This window comes from Anabrus simplex, chromosome 5 (genome assembly GCF_040414725.1).
Source record: "Anabrus simplex isolate iqAnaSimp1 chromosome 5, ASM4041472v1, whole genome shotgun sequence".
Lineage (NCBI taxonomy): Eukaryota > Metazoa > Arthropoda > Insecta > Orthoptera > Tettigoniidae > Anabrus > Anabrus simplex.
In genome coordinates this window covers 312,466,967-312,488,579 of record NC_090269.1, presented here as the reverse complement: position 1 = coordinate 312,488,579, position 21,613 = coordinate 312,466,967, and the positions used below count along the sequence as shown (strand labels likewise).

The 21,613-nt window shown below is 40.8% G+C and overlaps 1 protein-coding gene across 2 annotated transcripts in view; it reads right to left on the bottom strand.

Annotated features, from left to right (window-relative positions):
* The window catches only part of LOC137496882 (15-hydroxyprostaglandin dehydrogenase [NAD(+)]-like), a 98,294-nt gene extending 89,339 nt beyond the window's left edge, over window positions 1-8,955 (bottom strand). Inside the window, exons 1-2 of one of the 2 annotated variants that reach the window (XM_067147520.2) lie at window positions 8,803-8,955; window positions 4,328-4,454 (exon numbers count right to left, since the gene is read on the bottom strand). In XM_067147520.2, the coding sequence (XP_067003621.2) occupies window positions 4,328-4,420 (93 nt within the window). In that variant the 5' untranslated portion in view covers window positions 4,421-4,454; window positions 8,803-8,955. The remainder of the gene's footprint in view (window positions 1-4,327; window positions 4,455-8,802) is intronic. The other variant, XM_068227638.1, reaches the window with a different exon arrangement.
* Window positions 8,956-21,613: the final 12,658 nt, after the last annotated feature.

The window sequence follows — 21,613 nt, the reverse complement described above, 5'->3', positions numbered from 1 at the left end:
GATGGTCGAACCTACATATATTTATCGAATGTAGGGAGTTAGAGGAGTTGAAAAAGAAAGTGTTGAGTAAAAAAGAGATAGAAAAAGTAGAAAAATTGAAAGGATGACGGTATGGCTAGCCAGAGAATGGGGAAGAGGAACAAATATTTCCAAATATTTAAATATGGTTAGAATTAGATTTATAAATAAATTAAGAGAATAAGGGGTAGAAGAGGGTTACAGAGGAAGGAGAGGAAAGAGGTAGACGAAACTGCTAGGCTATAAAAAAACTTTTATTACAATAAGAGGAGTTTGGAATATAATCTGAGGAGATTGTATGATGAAAAGAAGATTTGTATATACTGGGAGAGGAGAGCATACGTGAGAGAACGTAGGGGGCAGCTAATATAGTTAGAAAAAAAGGACGATAATAGTATAAAGTATCGAGTTGGTAATAGCAGGAAAGGGTCGGGATGAGTTGATAACACAATAGAAGAAAAACTCTAAACATTAATTTAAGATCCTAATAAGTAATGAGTGGCTGTGAGTAAGAGGAACTGTTGGACTGTTTAGAAACGTAAATAAGCGGAAGAAATGGGAGGAATAAGGAAAAGACAGGTTTGATTGTTGGCAATTCGATGGATTAATATGTAAGTTCAACTATTAAAAAAATGTAATTAGAGAGTAGTCTCTAGTTTTAGTCTAAAAGTCGTAAGAAGATGAAAGAAAAGTAAGAAATAAGGAGCTAGAGAATTGTCAACAAGCACATTTGTAAACAGTGTTTGAATATTAACTATAGGGTTAGTGGACAAGAAAAGGAGTTTGGAATATAAACAGATAAGATTGTATGATGAAAAGAAAATTTGTATATATTGGGGAGGATTGCATATGTGAGAGAACGTAGGTGGCAGCTAAGGTAGTGATCAAAAGGAGAAAGGGAAGAAAATAGTATTAAGTACCGAACTGGTAACAGCGTGAAAGAGTCGGGATGAGTTGATAACATAATAGAAGAAAACTTTAAACACTAGTTTAAAATTTTAATAAGTAATGAGTGGCCGTGAGGAAGAGGAGCTGTTGGACTGTTTAGAGATGTAAATGAGTGATAAGTGATGTGAGGAATAAGGAAAAGACAGATCTGATTTGTGGCAATTCGGTGATTTAATATGTAAGTTCAACTATAAGAAAAAAAAGTAATTAGGTAGTAGTTTTAGTCTAAGAGGCCAAAGAATAAGAAAGAAATGTGATGAATAAGGAACTGGAAAATTGTCAACAAGTACGTTTGTAAATAGTGTTTAAATATTAACTATAGGGTTTAGTAGATGATCATGTGTAAAAGTTAGCGAATAAGTATTATAAGAGAGATAAACAGAGGCAAGGAAGAAGTGAGGAAGATTGGGGATGGAAGGGGGGGAGGGGTATAAGAGCCAGACGGGTGGGATGGTACAGTCCCATCTCAAGGTGAAAGATGAAGCATGTCCGCTCACAGAATAACAAGTGAATCAAGATGGTGGCAGGAATGAAGTAAGACGACCCGGTTATAGGCGGAGCAGTAGATAAATGCGTGACGGATCGTATGATGGACTGGTAACCGCCTCTACGATTCGCCACGTAAAAGAGGAGAGAAGTAAAAGTTATAGGTGGGGGTAATATCTAACCCGGGGGGAGTGGCTGATAGCGGTGCTGGGTGGGAAGGTTCTCTCCTTACTAGGGTATTCCGCGTGCAGCCAATGTTTCTTTCTCTTTTTGTTTAGTTAGCTGTAGATAGTAGAATATGTGTTAGTTCATTAGAATTAAGGTAGGGGATGCCCTATCATGCGGTTGGTGTTCCTCGCATATCAGCGGCATCTCAATAGTTTTAGACAAGGTGGTGCAGTGCAAGGCTGTTCCGCCCACACGGGCACCACTAAATTAGAGTAGATAGTAAATAGTAATGTTTTAGTGTAGATAGTAAGAGTTTTACATGATATAATAGTATGTTAGTTTATATTGTTTTGTTTGGTTTTGGTTTATGTGTATTTCATGGTCTTTATTGCCTGTAACCGATGGTGTAAACTAGGGTGGGCAATAAAGAGTTATCTTATCTTATCTTACATGATGCAGAATCTATTGCAGGCAACAGAAAAAGTCTTCATGACAGAAGACCCGGCTGACCAAAGCCGGCGAATAGCAACATATAAAATGTTCACAAATCTGGGATTTATAGTGCCTCCGTTTTAATGCTTCTATATAAGTAAGAATAATGCTAGGAGCAGCTTGGCGAGTCCCTGGCAAACATATTGGAAGGACCTCTCCTCTACGCTGCTCAGGTATCGTTTCACGTCATTTTTATTACTTTTTCACCCGGTGAACTCAACAGGAAACTGCCAGATTATCACTGAACATTTTTGAGGACATATTTCCATGTAAATTACGAATTCTCTTGTTCCTACTTTAAAGTTTTGTACTTCTAGAAACATCACCTCTAATAGTCTTTTTCTTTTTTTGTGAAACAAATGCATGATTATACTAAGCATTATTGCCAATTAGCCCACCTGTAGAAATTTAAGATATAGGAACATTGTAATTTAACTCAATTTTATTATTTTTCAGTTTAAATGTGAAAAGATACCATATAGATCAACATAGAAATACTGTGATGCATTTGACACGAGTACAGAAAGCTGTGTAATCGCAGCTTTTCAACCTGCCCACTGTAAACAGCAACCAACAACAATTTTCTATAGACCTGTGCACTGCAATGGTGGGAGCTAATATCCCCCTGCATAAACTGAAGCATCTTCATACTTCAACAAGCTGCCGGGAGCAATCGCCGAGTAGGAGACGAGTGGCTTTCCCCTGGTGGTGTCATTTAGGGTTGTGGAAAAAGTCAGGAGAAGGAAGGAAGGAAGGAAGGAAGGAAGCCGCTGTCAGCAAAAAGTTCCATAAGAGTCCTGCAGCAGAATTCATGGTGGAAAGCGACGGTAAAAGTAGCCAGGGTGCTACGAGGTGAAGTAGATGAAGGAGTTGAACTAAAACCAGATGACGTGGTTTCGTTAAAATTTTGCCCAATCACTTCCTGTGATGTTGAGAGATCTTTTTCTCAGTAAAAAACAGTCCACCCGACAGGAGAATAAGGTTGTTACTGGAAAACATTGAAAAGTTGCTTGTTGTAAATTCCTTTCGTAGTAATTGAGTGTGTTATTAAATTATAATTATTTTTTCACGCTTATTTTGTTGCCTATTTTACACGTTAGTGCATTTTACATGCCTATTTTGGCTAATTTAAGAGCCTATATGCCTGCCTATTTTAACTGTTTTAGTGCCTATAATTCTCGTCTCTACTTATCACTTTAGTGGATGTTGCGTACAATATTTTATTTCATACTATGGTGAATACACTTTTTAAATTAAATATTTATTTATGTATATATTTGATACGTCACCAAGCAAATTATTACGGAAATTCAAATATTAACTGACAAGTCCATCGCCGGAGAGCATCGCTGACGTAGAAATATTGTTCAGTCGTCACGGTAACGAAAATAATTGGTGATGGTTGTCGTTCTTGATTTTATAAGTTGTTATTAGCTCCTATTGATCACGAAGGTAATGAAAATATGTATCGATATGAGGAAAAGGCAAAGTAACGATCACTCGAAGAATGAGGGGAACAAGGACTCAAAGGAGTGATGGTAGTAGTGGTGGTGATTATTTTTTAAAGAGGTAGTACGACTAAACAAGCTTTCTCTATATGATACTAAGCAGGGAGAAAAAATGGAAGGGGCCCAACACTTCGAAGAAGGAAGGTATCGGCCAAAAATGCAAGGGCCACGAAGGCGTGAAAGATTTACTAGGCCTCGGTGCCTAATACTGTTGGGGTCGGAAAAGAGCAATAGTTGACCAATGGAGGTCGGATAGGATAGATTAAAGTGAGAAGCCTGTCAAAAGTAAGTGTAAGCAATGCTAGGACTTAGCTAAGGGCCTCGTAGCCACCAACCCACACTCACAAGCGTGGCCCCTTTCAGCCACCAGTTACGACAGGCAGGGGATACCGTGGGTGTTATTCTACCGCCCCCACCAGCAGGGAGAACTCAACTCGTAGAAATGAAGGCAGGATGTTGGAAGTCAATGTTCGAATACCTTGATATCATAGAGCCGGAGGAAAACAAAAGGTGATGGCCTTCTGTGCTCTAAGTCCCTAAAACTTATCAACAACAATAGTAACTGAGTGACTAGCTATTGTCAATTTATCTCTTCCACTATCACCCTTCTCCGCTAGATGTCATTACTGCTGTAACTGCAACAACGGGTACACAACAGGTACTTGTAAAAATAAGAACTGTAGTACCGAAATTCTCTTAATACTTACTTTACTTCCACTGGACAGCAGCTCCTCGATACATGCCAAGCCAATCCCAGAAGCACCCCCAGTTACCAAAGCAACCTTCTCGTTAGGATCCATAGGTGTAGTCAGCAGAAATATGAAGTCGAGTTACCTGAAAACATTGAAACATGTATTATCTTTAGCAGCGTAAATCTCACCGAAAGGCTGCAGCGTAGTATGAGAGACATCGATTGCCCTTTAACTGGAGAAAAGAGTTGGAGTTTCTGTTCAGTGACTCGATCAGCTTCATAGAGTCCTCGTCATCCGTATGAGCCACCTACCTCCGGAGAGATATTGTGATCTACCGAGGTTAAGGAGGATTGAATAGTTTTAGGATTGTTTGGTGGTGTGTGTAGAACGTTTCAAGCTAAGGCCGCATAGAAATCAGGTTTAATTAAGCTTGGAGCAGTAACAATCGAGAGCAAGTAGGAAAGCAGCGTTGAACTGCACTGGTTCGTCAGCCAGACAGAAAGCAGTATTACAACTGCAATTGTATGGATAACATGTTGCCAGTCGCATCACGATTTGCGAAATTATCATCGCTAAGCAAGGTTTCTCCAGTGTGGACTGATCTGATTGACAGTCAAGGACGGTGGACTCTTGAAATTAATTTACGACGGGAAGAACTCGGCTAGTTGAATAACTTGTATAAAGAATTAGGCAACTGAAGTGAACGATTTTTTTTAATACTTGCGAATACCTGTAGAGACATTTGATAAATTGTTAAATAAACTGAAACCCAGATGTCACAGAATGGAACTAAATTACAGGAAAAGCATCACGGAAGAGGAGAGGCTTATTGTTATCTTGAGGTAAATAAAATATAACTGTAGTTCTACTGTATTTGCAATAGCATTTTACTGATGAACTGAAAGAAGCGCAGTTTCGTAAAAAAGGTAGAAAATGGATATAATGAATCATTTGTGCGTGTAACTTTGTATAAAGTAAATAAATTAAATATTAAACCATTAATAGAGGAAATGAAGTCCATAAGAAAGTGACATTGCGTCACTACAGAAATTATTACATTTTTTAATAAATGAAAGAGACATAGTTTCATAAACGGTAAAAAAATACATTACCATTGTCCATTGTTCTGAATATCATTAACAACTTCAGTCAGGTAACGTTCCTGTCTTTAAAAAACATTGTGAGATACATCCCGCAGTACTGATGAAATCAATTCTTCCGTTCCAAACGACATGATGAGCTCGGAACAACACGCTTACAGCTGACCAGCAAGAAACAAGCTGATCTGACATCGGACTTGAAGCCTTGCTTGATACTACGCGCTCATCTGCTCAGGACCGGTTGTTAATGCTTCGTGCTTCAAAACGCTTTCTGTGTGGCCTTACAGTTAGTGCTTAGAATCTGTTTTTATTTAAGAAGGATTAACAAGAAGCGTCGTCGCATTGTTCGTTGACAAGGCTGGCACAGCGAACAATGCGAATCGGTATGTGGCAGATCTGGATGGCCGCCCATCCAGGTGCTCACCACGCCCAATGTTGCTTTTGGGTTTGCAATGGGGACTATACCGGTTGCATGTTACGCGTGACTGGCATTTATATAAACGGTGGTTTATATGAATAATGTAGTATGCATATGTTAAAATTTTTAAAAAGAAGCTTAAATAATCAGCATTTGCGTCGCACCACACCTCGTTCTTGAGGACCAGTGCTTCATCTGGTATATTGTGTTATATGGCTTAACTGTTGCGAGACGACAGTTAAAGAAGGTTTGCTAAGCTTAGAGGAAGTGCGACTTGTCTTAGCGGGGTGTTTCTTGGGAGGGGGGGGGGAGGGGTGCTTGGCAGGAGATTTTTCAGGTTCTCAGCCACTCAATCCACCGAGGTGGCCCTGAATTGGGAAGGTTTTGATTACCGGTATTCAGGAAGTTGAGAAGTAGTACTGGTTACTTGGTTGGTGTGGGTGGGAGAGAGGGATGGGGGTGTGTTTGGGAGGGTGTTTGGTCTAGCGTGTGAGTGTAGGCGTGCATGTTGTGTTTAGCTATAATTGCTTGTTTGAAGTACGGGCGGCCAGGAAACGAGACCGTGTGACTACCGTGGCAGTTCACGGATCTCACTGGTCCTGAGGCACCTGGCACTCAGCTTCACACAACCGAACAAGTTTGCGTTGCGGCACAGCCAGCTATGGTTGTTGCTCTGTATTCTGGAGACAGGTGGGTTCGAATCCCCATAGGTCATTCTCGAAATGGTTTTCCGCGGTTTCTCATTTCATCTCCAGGAAAATACAGGGATGGTACGTTTCGTAAGGCCGCGGTCACAGTTTTCGGAGATGTCGAGGTGCAAGAATTTTGTCCCACATGAGTTCTTTTACGTACCGGTTAATTGGAATACCGGCGAACTGAGCCGGGATCGAAAAAGCCAAGTTGGGTTCTGAAGGCCAGCGTTTCTACCGTCTGAGCCACTCAGTTCTCATGTAGGAAGGTATCTTGGAGCTTTTTTTTTTTTTTTTTTTTTTTTGAGAAATTCCCCGAGGTGACGGCCGCACGTTTGATGCAGGATACGTATCGCGTGATTGTAAAGAAATGAAAGTCTTATCTTCAATAATGCAGTTTGTTTTAGGGTTATCACTAGGGCTCGGAAGTTAAGGAAAAATCCTTTTTTATTCCCTCCGGTGTCCGAAGACGAGGCCCAACATAGTATATGCTCATTCTGAGTCATTCTAGGTCAGCAAATGGTGGGTTTTATTCGTCATCTTTTGATCTTTCGGCGGCTTTCTGTTTTTGGTTTTTTTTTTTTTTTTTTTTTTTGCTTATATGTCGTTTTTATTTAGGTCTTTTTTTTCAACTTCGCCTTCTTTCGACTAAATTTGTACTGCCCATTCTCAATTTGAATCATAATTAGTTCATCATCACTTCTTAAACATTTTTCTGCAGTAAGGGAGAAAATGAAATGAAAATTAAGTGAAACACTGAAAGGAGGAAATTTTGATCGGAGTGTTTTTCAGGAGGAATATCTCCCCTGCTTCAAGTATGAACCCTTAACATCCGTTGACGTGGAGAGAAGTTTCTCGATGTTTTGCAACGTGTTCTCTGAAAAACGACGAATCTTTAGACCTAAGAACCTGAAGGTGACTACTGTGATATATTGCAAAGTCAACTGAGGTAAGGTTTCCGAATTTCAATTTCTGTAATCCTAGTGTGGTTAAGGCAGATATGATTCCAGTTTTACTAATTTCAATTTCTTTCTCCAGAATGCCCTTTGCGGGTTCGCTGAATTCATTCTAGGAGGAAGAAATATTTCAGTCTAAATTCTGGAAGTACTTTTTTAACACACTCGAATTCCTTTCTTTTTAAATGTGTTAATCTACAATTAAAGGCCTAATGCCTGAAAGAAGAAGTACTTCACTCATATATTTTTGCACTGTTTGTTGCATACCACAGAATTTTGCATTTTAAACATTATATTCCTTCATTAAATATGTACTTAAAACTAAAACTATGGATTAATTTGTATCGCATTTCTACATCTTTTCTTGGCAGTTTTAGGCCCTTTCTTGGATATTTTAGATCTTTTTACAGGTCTATTTAGGCAAATTATAGGTCTTTAACTTCGGAGCCCTAGTGATCAGTATCCACATCCGTAAGTTCCAAATCATTTTCCGCCACTGGGACAGATTAGTTTTATTTAAGGGGCTCCCTAGTCGAGGCCGTAAAGATGTGCTCGGTTCGCCCAGAAGGACCCAAGTTCGATTCCCTGTTAGAAAGTCTAATGGTTTAACGTCGCACTAACACACGGAAGGTTTTTCGACAACGCACGTATAGGAAAGGGCTAGGATTGCGAAGGTAGCGACCGTCGCCTTAAATGAAAGTCTGAAAATGGAAAACCACCGAAAACTATCTTCAGGGCTGCCTACGATGAGATTCGAACCCACAATTTCCCGAATGCAAGCTCAGCTACGTGACCCTAGCCGCACGGCCAACTCGCTCGGTAGAAAGTCTAGCCGCTGTTGAGCCGAAGGCCCCTCTGCTCCGTGCTTCGGGTTTCGTCGCCCCTAGACAGATGCTACGCTCGTTGTGTTACCTAGCTATGCAGTGCTTCAGCGCACGATCACATTTTCGCCAGGGCTACCCTCACCTGACATATCGTCGTTGCGCCTGAAAAAATCGCTATGTGAAATATTTCAGCTCAGAACTTTGGCCGGTAAGATTCTAACATCTAAGGTACAATATTGCGCGACAATTCTCAAGGAATTCTCGCTCTTCATAATATATGTGCTGCGGGCCAGTATTTCTCCAAACATATTATCACATGGAGATTTTCACAGGCGCAACGACGATATAATAATGTTTTCTTTACCACAGAAAGAATGTAGCATAGTCATTAGTCATTACTTCACACGCATACCTGAGAATTAGAGTCGCCCAGCCTTCACAATGTCTCGACATTGAATACAAGCATGTTTTATTAGAATAGTTAATAGTCTATTAACACTTACTTGTTTAACGAATGAGAACACACTCGCCGTCCACCAGTTCGTCTCCAAGCACAGATTCAACTCATGAACTCGCATGCATCGGTCATGATCCAGCTTGTAGATTTAAGATAACACAAACTGCATGAGAGATGACTGCACTTTATCTCATGACCTTATCACCAATGAATGTAAATAATGGATGTCTTTGTTCTTTGAAGGTCGAACATCATAAGTCTGTATTAATGCTGATTTAATGCGTCGCTGTTCCGAGTTCGATACCAGTTCTAATATTTTTTTCTTTTAGCTTAAGATCTGATATGAACATTTAGAGTTCAAGGGCAGAGATTCCTATTTGATGCAAAGAGTCTCCACAGCCATAGTAGTTTTTATAATTTATACCCATGGTCGTATTTGTCACTCGGTATACCAGAATACACGCAAGCAAATTCATCTCTGATACAAGCAGTGGAGGCTGCTGGAGGAGTAGAATAGATCATCGACAGTAGGCCTCTATAATACTATACCCGTAATATTGAAAGAAGCACCCTGACAGCTAGGGCTGGATGGCGGAGCATTGAACGTGCCAATGCACTGTGTTGTCACATTCCTCCATTCCTTTCTCCCTCCCCTCGCTTCCAGCCCTCTTGTTCGTTCAATCAGACCGCTGTGTTCTGTTGTACGTAACTCAGAAGTGAGAGGTTTGGCAACTCCAAGCAACACGAGCCGGCCAGCAGGCCTATCTCCATGGCAACTACAGTGGGCTAGCCCACGTTTCCATGGCAACCATACACCTTACTCCCTTATTCCCAACCAGGAAGGTAGTAAACGGATCTCCATCTAAGAAATGTCAGAACGCTTCTTTTAACATTATACCTTAGGACACTGGTGGCGGCACCGGTGTCGCCACCAGAAGTCTTGTATACAGTATTTCATTTTGAAAGGTGTCGTCATCAAGTGAGAACCTAATTTTGCTAGTTCTTCCTATGAAAACAAAGAAGAAAGCGTTTGGTATACGCCCAATGTTGGCTTCGAGGCAAGAAAAAGGAATGTTCTACACTCTTTTCGGTGAACTTAGTGCAGACGACAGTAAATTTTTAAATTACTTTAGTATGTCAAAATCGTCCTCTTTAAGCTTTCAATCTATATCAAAGAAAACAGGCTGATGTTATTACAAGTATGTAGAAAAGTGTTACACCAGAGGAGAAATTAGTCGTCACATTAAGCTGAGTGGATAATTTTTTATTTTTTTACCATTTGTTTTACGCCGCACCGACACAGATAGGTCTTATGTCGACGATGGGATGGGAAAGGCCTAAGAGTGGGAAGGAAGTGGCCGTGTCCTTAAATAAGGTACAGCCCTAGCATTCGCCTGGTGCGAAAATGGGAAACCACGGAAAACCATCTTCAGAGCTGCCGACAGTGGTGCTTTAATTAATTCATTTAATTTAATATTTAATTGAATTAATAATTATTATAATTCATTCTACAGCCAGAATATACCTCGTGTAATAAAACATTTAAAAACTTATCATTGATAAACACGTGCCTTAAAATTAAGTTGCAAGAAGGATGCTGTTTGAGAAGTTCTTTAATTATTATGAAAAAATTAAACATACCTAAAATATTCTTGTCAGCAACATCATTCTCCTCAAAATCGGATAAAAAATACACCATAAATACTTTCCACGCATTTTATTTGGCATTTCTGTCACTGTACTCGTCGCTTGTAGTGTTCCATATTACTGGGTATTTTTCAACTTGGGCTGTTAAGTTCTCTGTATTTATTCACATGCTTATCAATGAAATTAGCAAACTCTTTCATGTTACCCCAAGCACTACTCTTTCTTCATAACGTTTCTCTCAGCCATCATGAGTACAATTTTGAAAAGAGAAAAGCTCGAATGGAACTGATAGAGAAAACAAGGTATCAAGCGGGGGGTTGGGGAGGGGATGGGTCACAACCAGATGGCGCCACCAGTGTCCTAATATGATAGTCTATATTTGAAGCAATGCCCAGCGTGTGTCCCGAGACACCGTTGGTGTCCCAAGATATTGCCGGGCTCGTCCACCAGCCGGACAGCAGTTTCTGGTGGCGCCACCAGTGTCCTAGTATAATAGGGGCCCATCTTTCTTTCTTTCTTTCTTTCTTTCCCTTTTCTTTCTTTACGTCGTCTCACCCTGCCCAGATCCATCTTTGGTGAGATACAGTGGGTTTTTTTCTTTACATCGCACCGACACAGATATGTCTTACGGAGACGATGGGATAGGAAAGGCCTAGAAATTGGAAGGAAGCGGCTGTGGCCTTAATTAAGGTACAGTCCCGGCATTTGTCTGGTGTGAAAATGGGAAACCAGGGAAAACCATCTTCAGGGCTGCCGACAGTGGGGCTCTAACCCAAGATCTCCCGATTACTGGATACTGGCCGCACTTAAGCGACTGCAGCTATCGAGCTCTGTATATACAGTGTGTCGGGCATGGCCTCCCAGGGTGCATGCACCAGTGCATTGCGCGGTGCACGGTCCAAAAGGCGACTTTGCTTGGTTGACCAGAGTGCAGACCCCCACTCCTAGATCTGGAGCAATAGCGCTGTCTCTCTCTTTCCCCACGCCTGTCTCGCTCGCTCCGCCTGTCTCCCTCTTCTTCACTTGCTCCGTAGCGCTCCAAATCCGAGCCGAGTTGAACCAAGCTTAACCGAGTCGTCCCGAAACGACGCGCTGGACCGAACCGAGCCGAGTGGGACTGATGCACTGCGCACAGAAACTCTGCGCCTCAGTTTGCACGCGTGAGATTTTGGGCGTTTGAGAGGCCCTGGTGTAGGGTACTATGTCTTGCTTTTGGCTAGAACAAGTTTATTACTTTCATTTTTCCCTCTGTCCCATCCTTGGCTTTGGCAATATGAAAGTGAGTTAACACTATTCCTTTGAGGGTTCCCCCCCCCCCCAATGGAGGTGAGTTTCATGTGCCTATTTATCCACTTACCAGCCTTCGTACCAATATCACATTTCTGGCAGTACTGGGAATCGAACCGGCGGATAATAACATTTTGTGTAATACCGCCTTCTGGCTCAGTGAGGAGAGTTTCGGGTAGCTCGCTCCTTATTTCCCTTGTACGGCTCTTCACTAACGGTTAGGCTATGACAGCTGATGAGGATCCAACCAGCCCGAGGGCTGCATACGTCCCGCTAGCTATAATTCGGTTTTCAGGGTCACCGACGTGCCGGTACCATCCCCGAGGCTGACATATTTGAGCACTTTCAAATACCACCGGATTAAGCCGGGATCGAAACCTCCATTTTGGACTCTGACAGCCAGCGCTCTTCCATCTGATCCACTTAGCTCTGCATACTTTGTGAACCTTAAGACAGTGTACCTCACCAGGAGTCTTGTCACTCCATTTGATAACTGCAAGTGCCACCCGCACCTCATACCCATTCGTAGTTTCACTTATAATCTATTTTTAATTCAAAAAGTGTGTTTAAGTGAAAGTTTTAAATTGGAATCAGGGGTCTTCGGCGAAAACTCTGAGACGCTTTTCATGTAACGCAGTAAAAGATTATAGCCCAAGAAATACGGTATAAACGAGAATGCTCTATATACAGAGAGAATCACCTAAAATTGCACCTCAAATATTTCTGAAATGAAAGGTACTACTGATGTGCTGTTTTCAACAGAAATGATGTATAACCAAGGGATCATCACTGAAGCACGTACACAGATTTTTAATAATTATTAGATTGTGTAGTAGTTCGAAAACTCCAAATACCGAATGTTGTTTGCTCCATTCAACTGCTTAATTACGAGCCTATGATATTTCCTTCCATTATCCCTCCGGTGGGCACGCCTTGAGAAATGACATGGATGGGCGCGCGCCTCATGGAGTGTAGCTCCAACGAAATATCACTTAAATGCACATTTTTGGGAAATATGAAAATGTGAGGGTATTTTCATGAAGATAGTTTGCCAACTCAAAACTGGAGTGGTAACGTTTCGGTTCGAATTTTTTATCGATACAGTCAGTCTTTTTACAATATCAAATTGTTTATTGGACGTCACAAAAGAACCTGGTTTTTGAATTCCACAAATGCAGATCAAAACTAGATATGTCATATGATTTCCTGTCACTCAGGGTGTATATTTTATACCATATTTGGCCTGTTTGTTTGGCATATACTGCACGAACCCCAGCGCCCTCGAAATTGTACGAGTACTGTGACGAACTCAATATGAGAATAATTCAATTGAGAATTGTTCAGGAAGCTTGTATGCTATTCCCTAATAGCTGCTAACTTATCACATTGTTGTCGTTCTTGAGGAATGTGCACGTTATCAAACCGAAGTGCTCACATCAAAAAAGGAAACGGCTTGAGACTGAATACAGCTCCTAGGATAGGCATACTAGTACCGTCTACGTTCCATAGTTCTTCAGCGTTAGCGTATCTATCATTTTTTACTCCAAAAAGAGCCTTTATTTCTCTTCTCGTTTTATCATTGCAGTCTCTCTCTCCCTCTCTCACGCACACAAATTCGGTGGTGGAGAACAATTTTTCAATAAAAATATTAGTTCATCATACGAGATTGTCAATGATATCAAAATCAAATAATTTTATAAACGTATCAAGTTCAGTTCTAGTATCCCTTGCAACTCGTTTTGGACCGGGAGAAGTTTTTATTATATTTTTCGACCTAGTTTTGCCTGGTTCAATAACCAGTTTCCTACACCAGATTGTGCCTAAGCCTTTACCAAATCAAATCTGAAATCATCTCCGTCTTAGTCAGGCTCACCTGCTCTCGAATCTACGACTGATCCGTATCACTATCCTCTTTTCCTCCACCACTACATCGTGTCCGTGATCGTCATTCTCGTCTCCGCCCTCGTCCTCACGGAATTTACGTTGAAGATCTGGATCATCATCGGAAAGCTCTAGAAGCAGAATGTCCTGCACGGTTGCCAATCTTATCTTTTAGCCCTTTCAAAAGAAAGAATATTCCGATGAAGAACGTACCGCATTTCAAATACTTAGGAATCACACTTCAGACGAGTGGAGATGTCTATGTCCTTCACATAAAAGAACGAACCATCGCAGCAAAGACGGCAATTAATAGCATAAAGAACCTAAGACAACTATCCTTGCCCACAGCTACCACATTGTTTCGCTTGAAAATTGCTCCCATCATAACATACGGACTGGAAACCATCTGGACATACCTAAAGAAGAAAAATTTCGAAGACATAGAAAAGGTCAAAGCCAACTTCCTCAAAAGAGCACTGTGTCTGTCAAAGTACACATTATCCCGACTTACATATGTACTAACAAGAGAGCAATTTTTCATCGAAGACCTCCGCCTCGACCTGCTTCTACCAGCTACCAAAGCCTACTTGGATGTACTGCAGGAACTCAATAAGAAGAGACAAGAGATATGGCCAGAGTTTTATTCAACAGATGCGATGATATATAGGGAATGGACACAAGCCAGTTATGTTCTACGTCATGTATTGACAAGATATGCCGTACACGGTTTCGATCATCGGATATGCCTAACAGATAAATTCCATGACCCGGACGATAACTGCAAGTGTAAATTATGCGGAGCCTACTGTGACCGATATCATCTGATATTGTGCAACAAAAGACAAAACTCTTTGATAGTTTCTGTAACAACTAAATGCACATCGTGCGAAATTTATCATATTATTAAAAGAAACAGATAAGTAAACTTTTGAACGTTTGTTTACATCAAGAAACAATTTGCGAACAAAACCAAAGGAATCTCCTATAGTTACTGAAATGAAATCGATCTCAAACGTATTTCCCGATATGAAAAATAATATTAGAACGTTTACAGCGAGACGAAGTATACGAATAATACTTACATCACAACGGACGAGCTGCATGAACTATTAAAACAAGCACACATGGAGCGAACACGTCCTTTTCAGTGCGGTGTCACTTTACCTATCAACTTCAACAGCCCATCGACGACTGACAAGAGACAGATAAGCAATCAACTGAGTTGAAACCTAGTGGTAATATAATGAACATAGCATATCCTGGCTCTCAAGAGGAGAAATAACTACATTCGTCAGAAAAATGAAAGCGAACAAATTTGCCACACTGAGTGCGGCCGCACGCCCACCAGAGGGTTATAGTAGCGGTACTCTGATTGCATTGCAACTAACTTGTCAGTTATTTTTTTGATAGTTCCAGACGTAGGACTTGGCGGAAAATGTTATTTACCAATGCTGTAAAAGCCGACATATTAATGGTGTATGGATAATGTAGGAAGAATGCTGTTCGTTCTTGTGCTCTGTAAGCGGAACGATATCCCGGTGGACGTCACCCATCTCGACATATTTGTTAACTTCTTCAACCAATTACGTGAAACTGGAAGTGTATCACCTATAAAACGTAAGAGAAACAAACAAGGGACTAGAGAAGAGGGTGAAATTAAAGTTCTAGCTGCAGTTGCTGTAGATCCGCACGTTAATTTCCTTGCAATCGCACCAGGAAGTGGCATGAGGCTGGCAAGTGTAGGCTACTGCGTGTTCTCCACCGTCATTTAAGTTCCATCCTTATCATGTTTCCCTCCATCAAGAGATGCATGGAAACGATTTTGAAAATCGTATTAAATTTTGTACACGGGCATTAAGACAAGATACACTAGATTTATCATGCAGGCTTTCTTGATTAGTAATGAAGCAACATTTACAAATCGTGGCCATGTAAACCTCCAAAACAGTCACTGTTGGTCCACAAACAATCCCCATTGGTTTCGTCAGGTGGAACATCAGCAACAACGGACTTTAAATGTGTGGTGTGAAATAGTAAACCATCAACTCATAGGCCGGTTTTTTTTTTTTTTTTTTTTTTTTTTTTTCATAGAAGGAAAATTAGATTCTCAAAGGTATCTCAACCTCCTAAAAGGCAAACTTCCACAGACGTTATAAGATAAGACGTCCGTCCGGACTAGGAGGAACATGTGGTATCAGCATGATGATTGTCCAGGACATAGTGTACGACGTAGTACTACAGCTTGTCTTCGACGATTGTTCCCAAATCTTTGAGCTGAACTATGGAGACCTGTACCTTGACCAGCCCATTCACCACATTTGACCCTTTAGATTACTTTTCTCTGGGGAAAGCTAAACGACGCTGTTTGCAAGGATATACCTACTACATCAGATGATATGAAACGATGTATAAAAGCTGCCTGCGCAAAAATTTCTGACGAAATGCTAGAACAGGTGCATTAGTCTTTATATGACAGACTGGAAGCTTGTAATGAAGCTGGCGGTTGTCACTTTGAACACAACCTTTGAAGTCCAAATCGCTTTCGTTTTCAGAATCCAAAGAATTTGTTTATTCACTTTCTTCCTTAAGTTAGTACTGACACATGCAGCAACAACTGTCAGTATTTACAATTTCCAACTACGATAACTCTTAAACTACTTGCGCTAGAATCCTAAAAAAAAACACAATCGACATTCTACTTTACTCTAATTATTTTGTTAACGTCAACAGGCATTGTTTCATTTGATAAATGGAAATTTCCTAAATAATACACATTCTAATAAGTTTTTTTGCTATTTGTTTTACGTCGCACCGACACAGATAGATCTCTGGCGACGATGGGATAGGAAAGGCCTAGGAAGTGGAAGGAAGTGGCCGTAGCCTTAATTAAGGTACATCTCCGTCATTTGCGTGGTGTGAAAATGGGAAACCACGGAAAACCATCTTCAGAGCTGCCGACAGTGGGGCTCGAACCCACTATCTCCCGATTACTGGATACTGGCCGCACTTAAGCGACTGCAGATATCGAGCTCGGTCATTCTAATAATTACCGAAATATGTGTACGGACTACAATTATGAGCCTTTGGCTACACTTCATTCCAATGAAAACAGCACATTAATAGCACCTTCTATTTCAGTACAAGTTTTTGGTGATTTACCCAGCACATATTATTTTAAAGTAGATAAATGAATGCGCAAGACTTGACCACGTTTTGTGGTGCAATGGGTATGACGTCATCACAAGATGGCCGTCCAGTGAAGGTATGCTTTTGGCGGTCGAAAGGCAGTTACCGCGTGGTGTAGCTTAGCGTGTAGATGCTGCACAGAGATGAGTGAGATGCAGTTTGATTCGTCTCTACAAGATATTTCAGAAACCGCCAGAAAAACTAAAATGTGACTGTAAAAATATGTTGTATTTTCTGCGTATTTTATAAAAAATGTCCAAGTATATGATTAATACGCGAGTAATTTTTTTTAATTTCGTGTGGCTATTTCTAGCCGAGTGCAGCCCTTGTAAGGCAGACCCTCCGATGAGGGTGGGCGGCATCTGCCATTTGTAGGTAACTGCGTATTATTGTGGTGGAGGATTATGTGGTGTGTGAGTTGCAGGAATGTTGGGGACAGCACAAACACCCAGCCCCCGGGCCATTGGAATTAACCAATGGAGGTTAAAATCCCCAACCCGGCCGGGAATCGAACCCGGGACCCTCTGAACTGAAGGCCAGTTACGCTGACCATTCAGCCAACGAGTCGGACAATACGCGATAGACGCGAGTGACGATAGAGAACGTACGCAGGAGGGAACTAGAATTAACAAGAGATCGAATAACTCTTAAACTACTTAAACTACTCTACATCTGTAGAGCGAAAGTGACGGCTAAGCGAGCGTAGCAAAGTTAAGCATGCAGTTTATAAAAATAAACAATCGTCATCATGGCAGATGCTGTCCTCCCTTATGGAGGGTCTCTCTTACAAGGGCTGCACTTGGCTAGAAATAGCCACACGAAATTATTAACAATCGTCATTATAAATCTTAAGTTTCTTAGCTACTTTTCACATCATTGGCAATTGTTCAATAACATTTCGACAGTGTTGATAAAAATTGTGCAAATGCAGTGAATAAATAATACGATGTGAAAATCCGATGTGTTTATTATTTCAGACTATAACGTACGATGGACGTTTCACGAATGTATCTGCAAGCTGTATCCAAAAAGTACAGTGAATGGGCCTATATCGCAATGGCAAAGTATGCTTACGTTACGTGCATGCACGTGTGAATAGAAAGATCTCGAGAAGCACCACGTAGCATTGAAATGAAATTGCATATGGCTTATAGTGCCGGGAGTGTCCGAGGGCAAGTTCGGCATGCCAGATGCAGGTCTTTTGATTTGACTCCCGTGGGCCACCTGCGCGTCGTGATAAGGATGAAATGATTATGAAGACGACACATACCCCAGCCCCCGTGCCAGCGAAATTAACCAATTATGGTTAAAATTCCTGACCCTGCTGGGAATCGAACCCGGGACCCCTGTGACCAAAGGTCAGCACGCTAACCATTTAACTATTGAGCCGGACTCACGTAGCATTGAACACACGGTGATGAAGCAGCTTTATCTGCTGCGACCAGTCGAACATAATGTGTGTGAAGACAAATACCTTAATGTGACAATACCGGACACCTTGCTGTTTTCGGCAAGAAAGTCTAATAGTGCTGCTACCTACATGGCTTGGTGTGACCAACTCTTCAATAACATATTGCCACCTGTATGCTTCTTGGCGCCCTGGCGTGTTGTGTAATGATCAGTGTTTGTCATTAAATAATCTTACATTGCACTTATATTCCAGGAAAAGGAGTTATGCGCTGAAAACATTACTCAGCAAGATAATGGCATAGAAACTGATAAAGACTGCAAATATTAAAGAAGTCATGACCTCACATCTGTGTTGAGGTTACATCCTATGTCCCTATCCTATCAATCAAATACTTTACTAAAATGTTAGTGGGGCGTAAAACCAATAATATTAACAAATGTGGAACTCTAATACACCCAAACTTGAGAGTCCGCCTCGTTAAATAACATCATGAATTTCACAATTGAAAAATTGTGGGCCTGTAGCGTAGCTTAATGGTTATCGCGGTAGTCTTGAAATTGAAGGTCATGAGTTTCGAATCCAGTCGGCTTTCCTTTATTGTAATAACATAATAATAATAATAATAATAATAATAATAATAATAATAATAATAATAATAATAATAATTGTTACGTAAATATCGTGTAACAGAGAGGTGAAAGAAGGTGCCGGGGTGAATGGGCGGACAAGGAAATGACCAGAGCATAAATTAAATTTTGAAATGTTTTAAATGTTAAAATGTGATTGATAGGAGATTTGGAACAAGTGCGGCTCTCTTTTGATGATACCGTCATTCTTTGAAGTGTCGGACCTCTTCCATTTTTCTTCTGATTAGTATTAACAGAGGATGGTTGTCTAGTTTTACTTCCTATTGAAATAATAATCACCACCTGGGAATGGTCAGCATACTGTCCTTCGGTTCAGAGGGCCCTGGTACGATTCCTGGCTGAGTCGGAGATTTTAATCGCGTCCGTTAATTCCTGTAGATCGGGAGCTTGGGGTTTGTGTTCGTATTCATACGCATCTTCAAATACATACAACACATCACACGAAAGACAGCCACAGAAACACGTAATAGTGAATATATCCCTCCACATAGGTCTGGCATCCGGCCGCAAAACTGGGCTAAGTCCATAGAAAGTGTTGACCCCAGGTAACTGGGAAAAGTCTACAGTGAAGAGCAGAGAGTAGTTACTAAGTATTCCTCCAGGAGGCTCGGTGGATCGTCAAACGAATTCTGACTTTAATTTCTTAAGACATAGTGAAAGGTTCGTTTGGAAGTTTATGAAGGAGGTATTTCATATTTTAAAATTTTATTCTTAATTATCAAAATTGTTCAGTTATGTTAACAAAAATATTTCCAATAAGTGGAGACGCATTCCTCTCAACTGTAGCATAGACAAGTATTCAGTTCCTGGGCTCGTCACACCAACACGCTACATGTCACCACCGTCGTTGTTCGCACTCCACTCAATGCTGTTGAGATAGAGTTGTCCGGTATTACTAATACTGTATTAGTATACCTACTAAAGCAGGCCTTTCCAACTCGAGCACTTGGTGCTGGGGCGCACCAGCGCTGCACTCAGCAGCACCGTTCCCCTCTTTCACCACCTACCCCACGCAGTAGTGGTGCATGTGTGCGTAAAAGACAGTACATTCATTCTCTGTATGTGTGTGTGTGTGTGTGTGTGTGTGTGTGTGTGTGTGTGTGTGTGTGTCAGTCATTCTCAGTAGAATCTATTCGATAGAACAGATAGCGGAGCAGTTGGTTTCTCCTTCGTTAAAAATATCGTTTAATCCTTCATGGGTGGATTCATATTTTGTTCTCAATACCGAAGGGAAAGCTCAATGTTTAATTTGTCATGTCATTTTAAGCGTAAAGTCTCCAACCGTTCGACTGCACTACCACAATAAACATATTTCAATCTATGATGACATTGTTGGTGCAACAAGAACCGAACGGAATGCTAAGTTAAAATCGAAATTGCCAAGTTCTTCAGAGATGAGTAATAACTTACTCATTAGGAATTGTTTTTACATGCAATTTAGGGGATTTGTTTTCGTTTTGGGGTTTGTATTATTAAGAACTGTTTGAAATTAGACTTAGATGTGCTGCTAAGTGAACACAAAAATCATTATTTTTATCTCCCTGTCCCAACACTCTAGGAGGCGCAGTTCGAGCAAGTTATGGGCTATTGTTTCTCTGAAAATTGCAAAAAGTAGGCGACCCTTTACTGCTGGTGAATTTGTGAAAGAATGTTTAATTGAGTGCTCTGAAGTATTGTGTCCAGGTGCTGTGACCCACTTTAAGGCGATAACCTTGTTTAAAAAAAAAAAAAAGATCTCTCGTCGTGTACAGGAACTTGGTGCCGACTAGAAAGAGCGATTGCGGAACAAATGCGGCACTTTCGAGAAGTATTCGATTACTCTCTACGAGACTACTGACAAAAGTGATGCGGCACAGCTATCTATTTTCGTCAGGGGAGTCGAAAAAGACTTCGCTATAACTGAGGAACTACTGGACATCATTCCCCTCATAGATACTACCACCGGCGGAGATATATTTGCAGCTGTTGAAGATGCAATGAATGATATGGGCTTATCACTCAGATATCTGTCTAGTGTCGCTACTGACGGAGCACGAGCGAAGTCGTCGGGTTGGCAAGGTTTTAGAGGCCGCATAAAAAACGAAGGTTCACGATGCTGGGTTACCTCCAATATTATCGGTACATTGTGTTTTAGATCAAAATCAATTATGCGCAAAGAACTTTCGCAACTTTAAATCTGTTATTCATACTATGTCAAAATGTGCAAATTTCTGCAGAAAGCAATGTTTGAACCAGCGGCAGTTCTAATAATTTTTAAAAGATCTCGAGGCAGAATGTAGCGACATTTCCTTTTATTGTATAGTGCGCTGGTTAAGTTGCGCGAAAGTGCTAGCAAGCTTCTTTACAATAATTGAAAAATTTGCTCTGTTAATGGAGATTAAAGGTTCTCCACTACCAACTTTGCGGAATAAACAATGGGTAGCTGACCTCGCTTTCTTGGCAGACATAACGTGTTATTTGAATGATGTAAATATTTCGTTGCAAGGGAGAAACAAATTGATTAGCGCCATGTATGATAGAATTAAGGCTTTCAAAATGAAGAGTTTGTTATTGAAAAGTCAGCTTGAAGCCGGAAATGTTGACAATTTTCCTTCATTAAAATCATTACATTTGTCTACTTACGAAAATCTTGGAGACTATCAGACGTTGTAACAAACTTTGCACTCTGAATTCAGTGCCCGATTCAAAGAAATGAATGATATGGCACCTCAACTTGAAATATTTATGACCACATTTTCAGCGCGTCTTGAAAAATAACCATCATATTTCCAAACAGAGCTGATAAAACTACAGTGAGA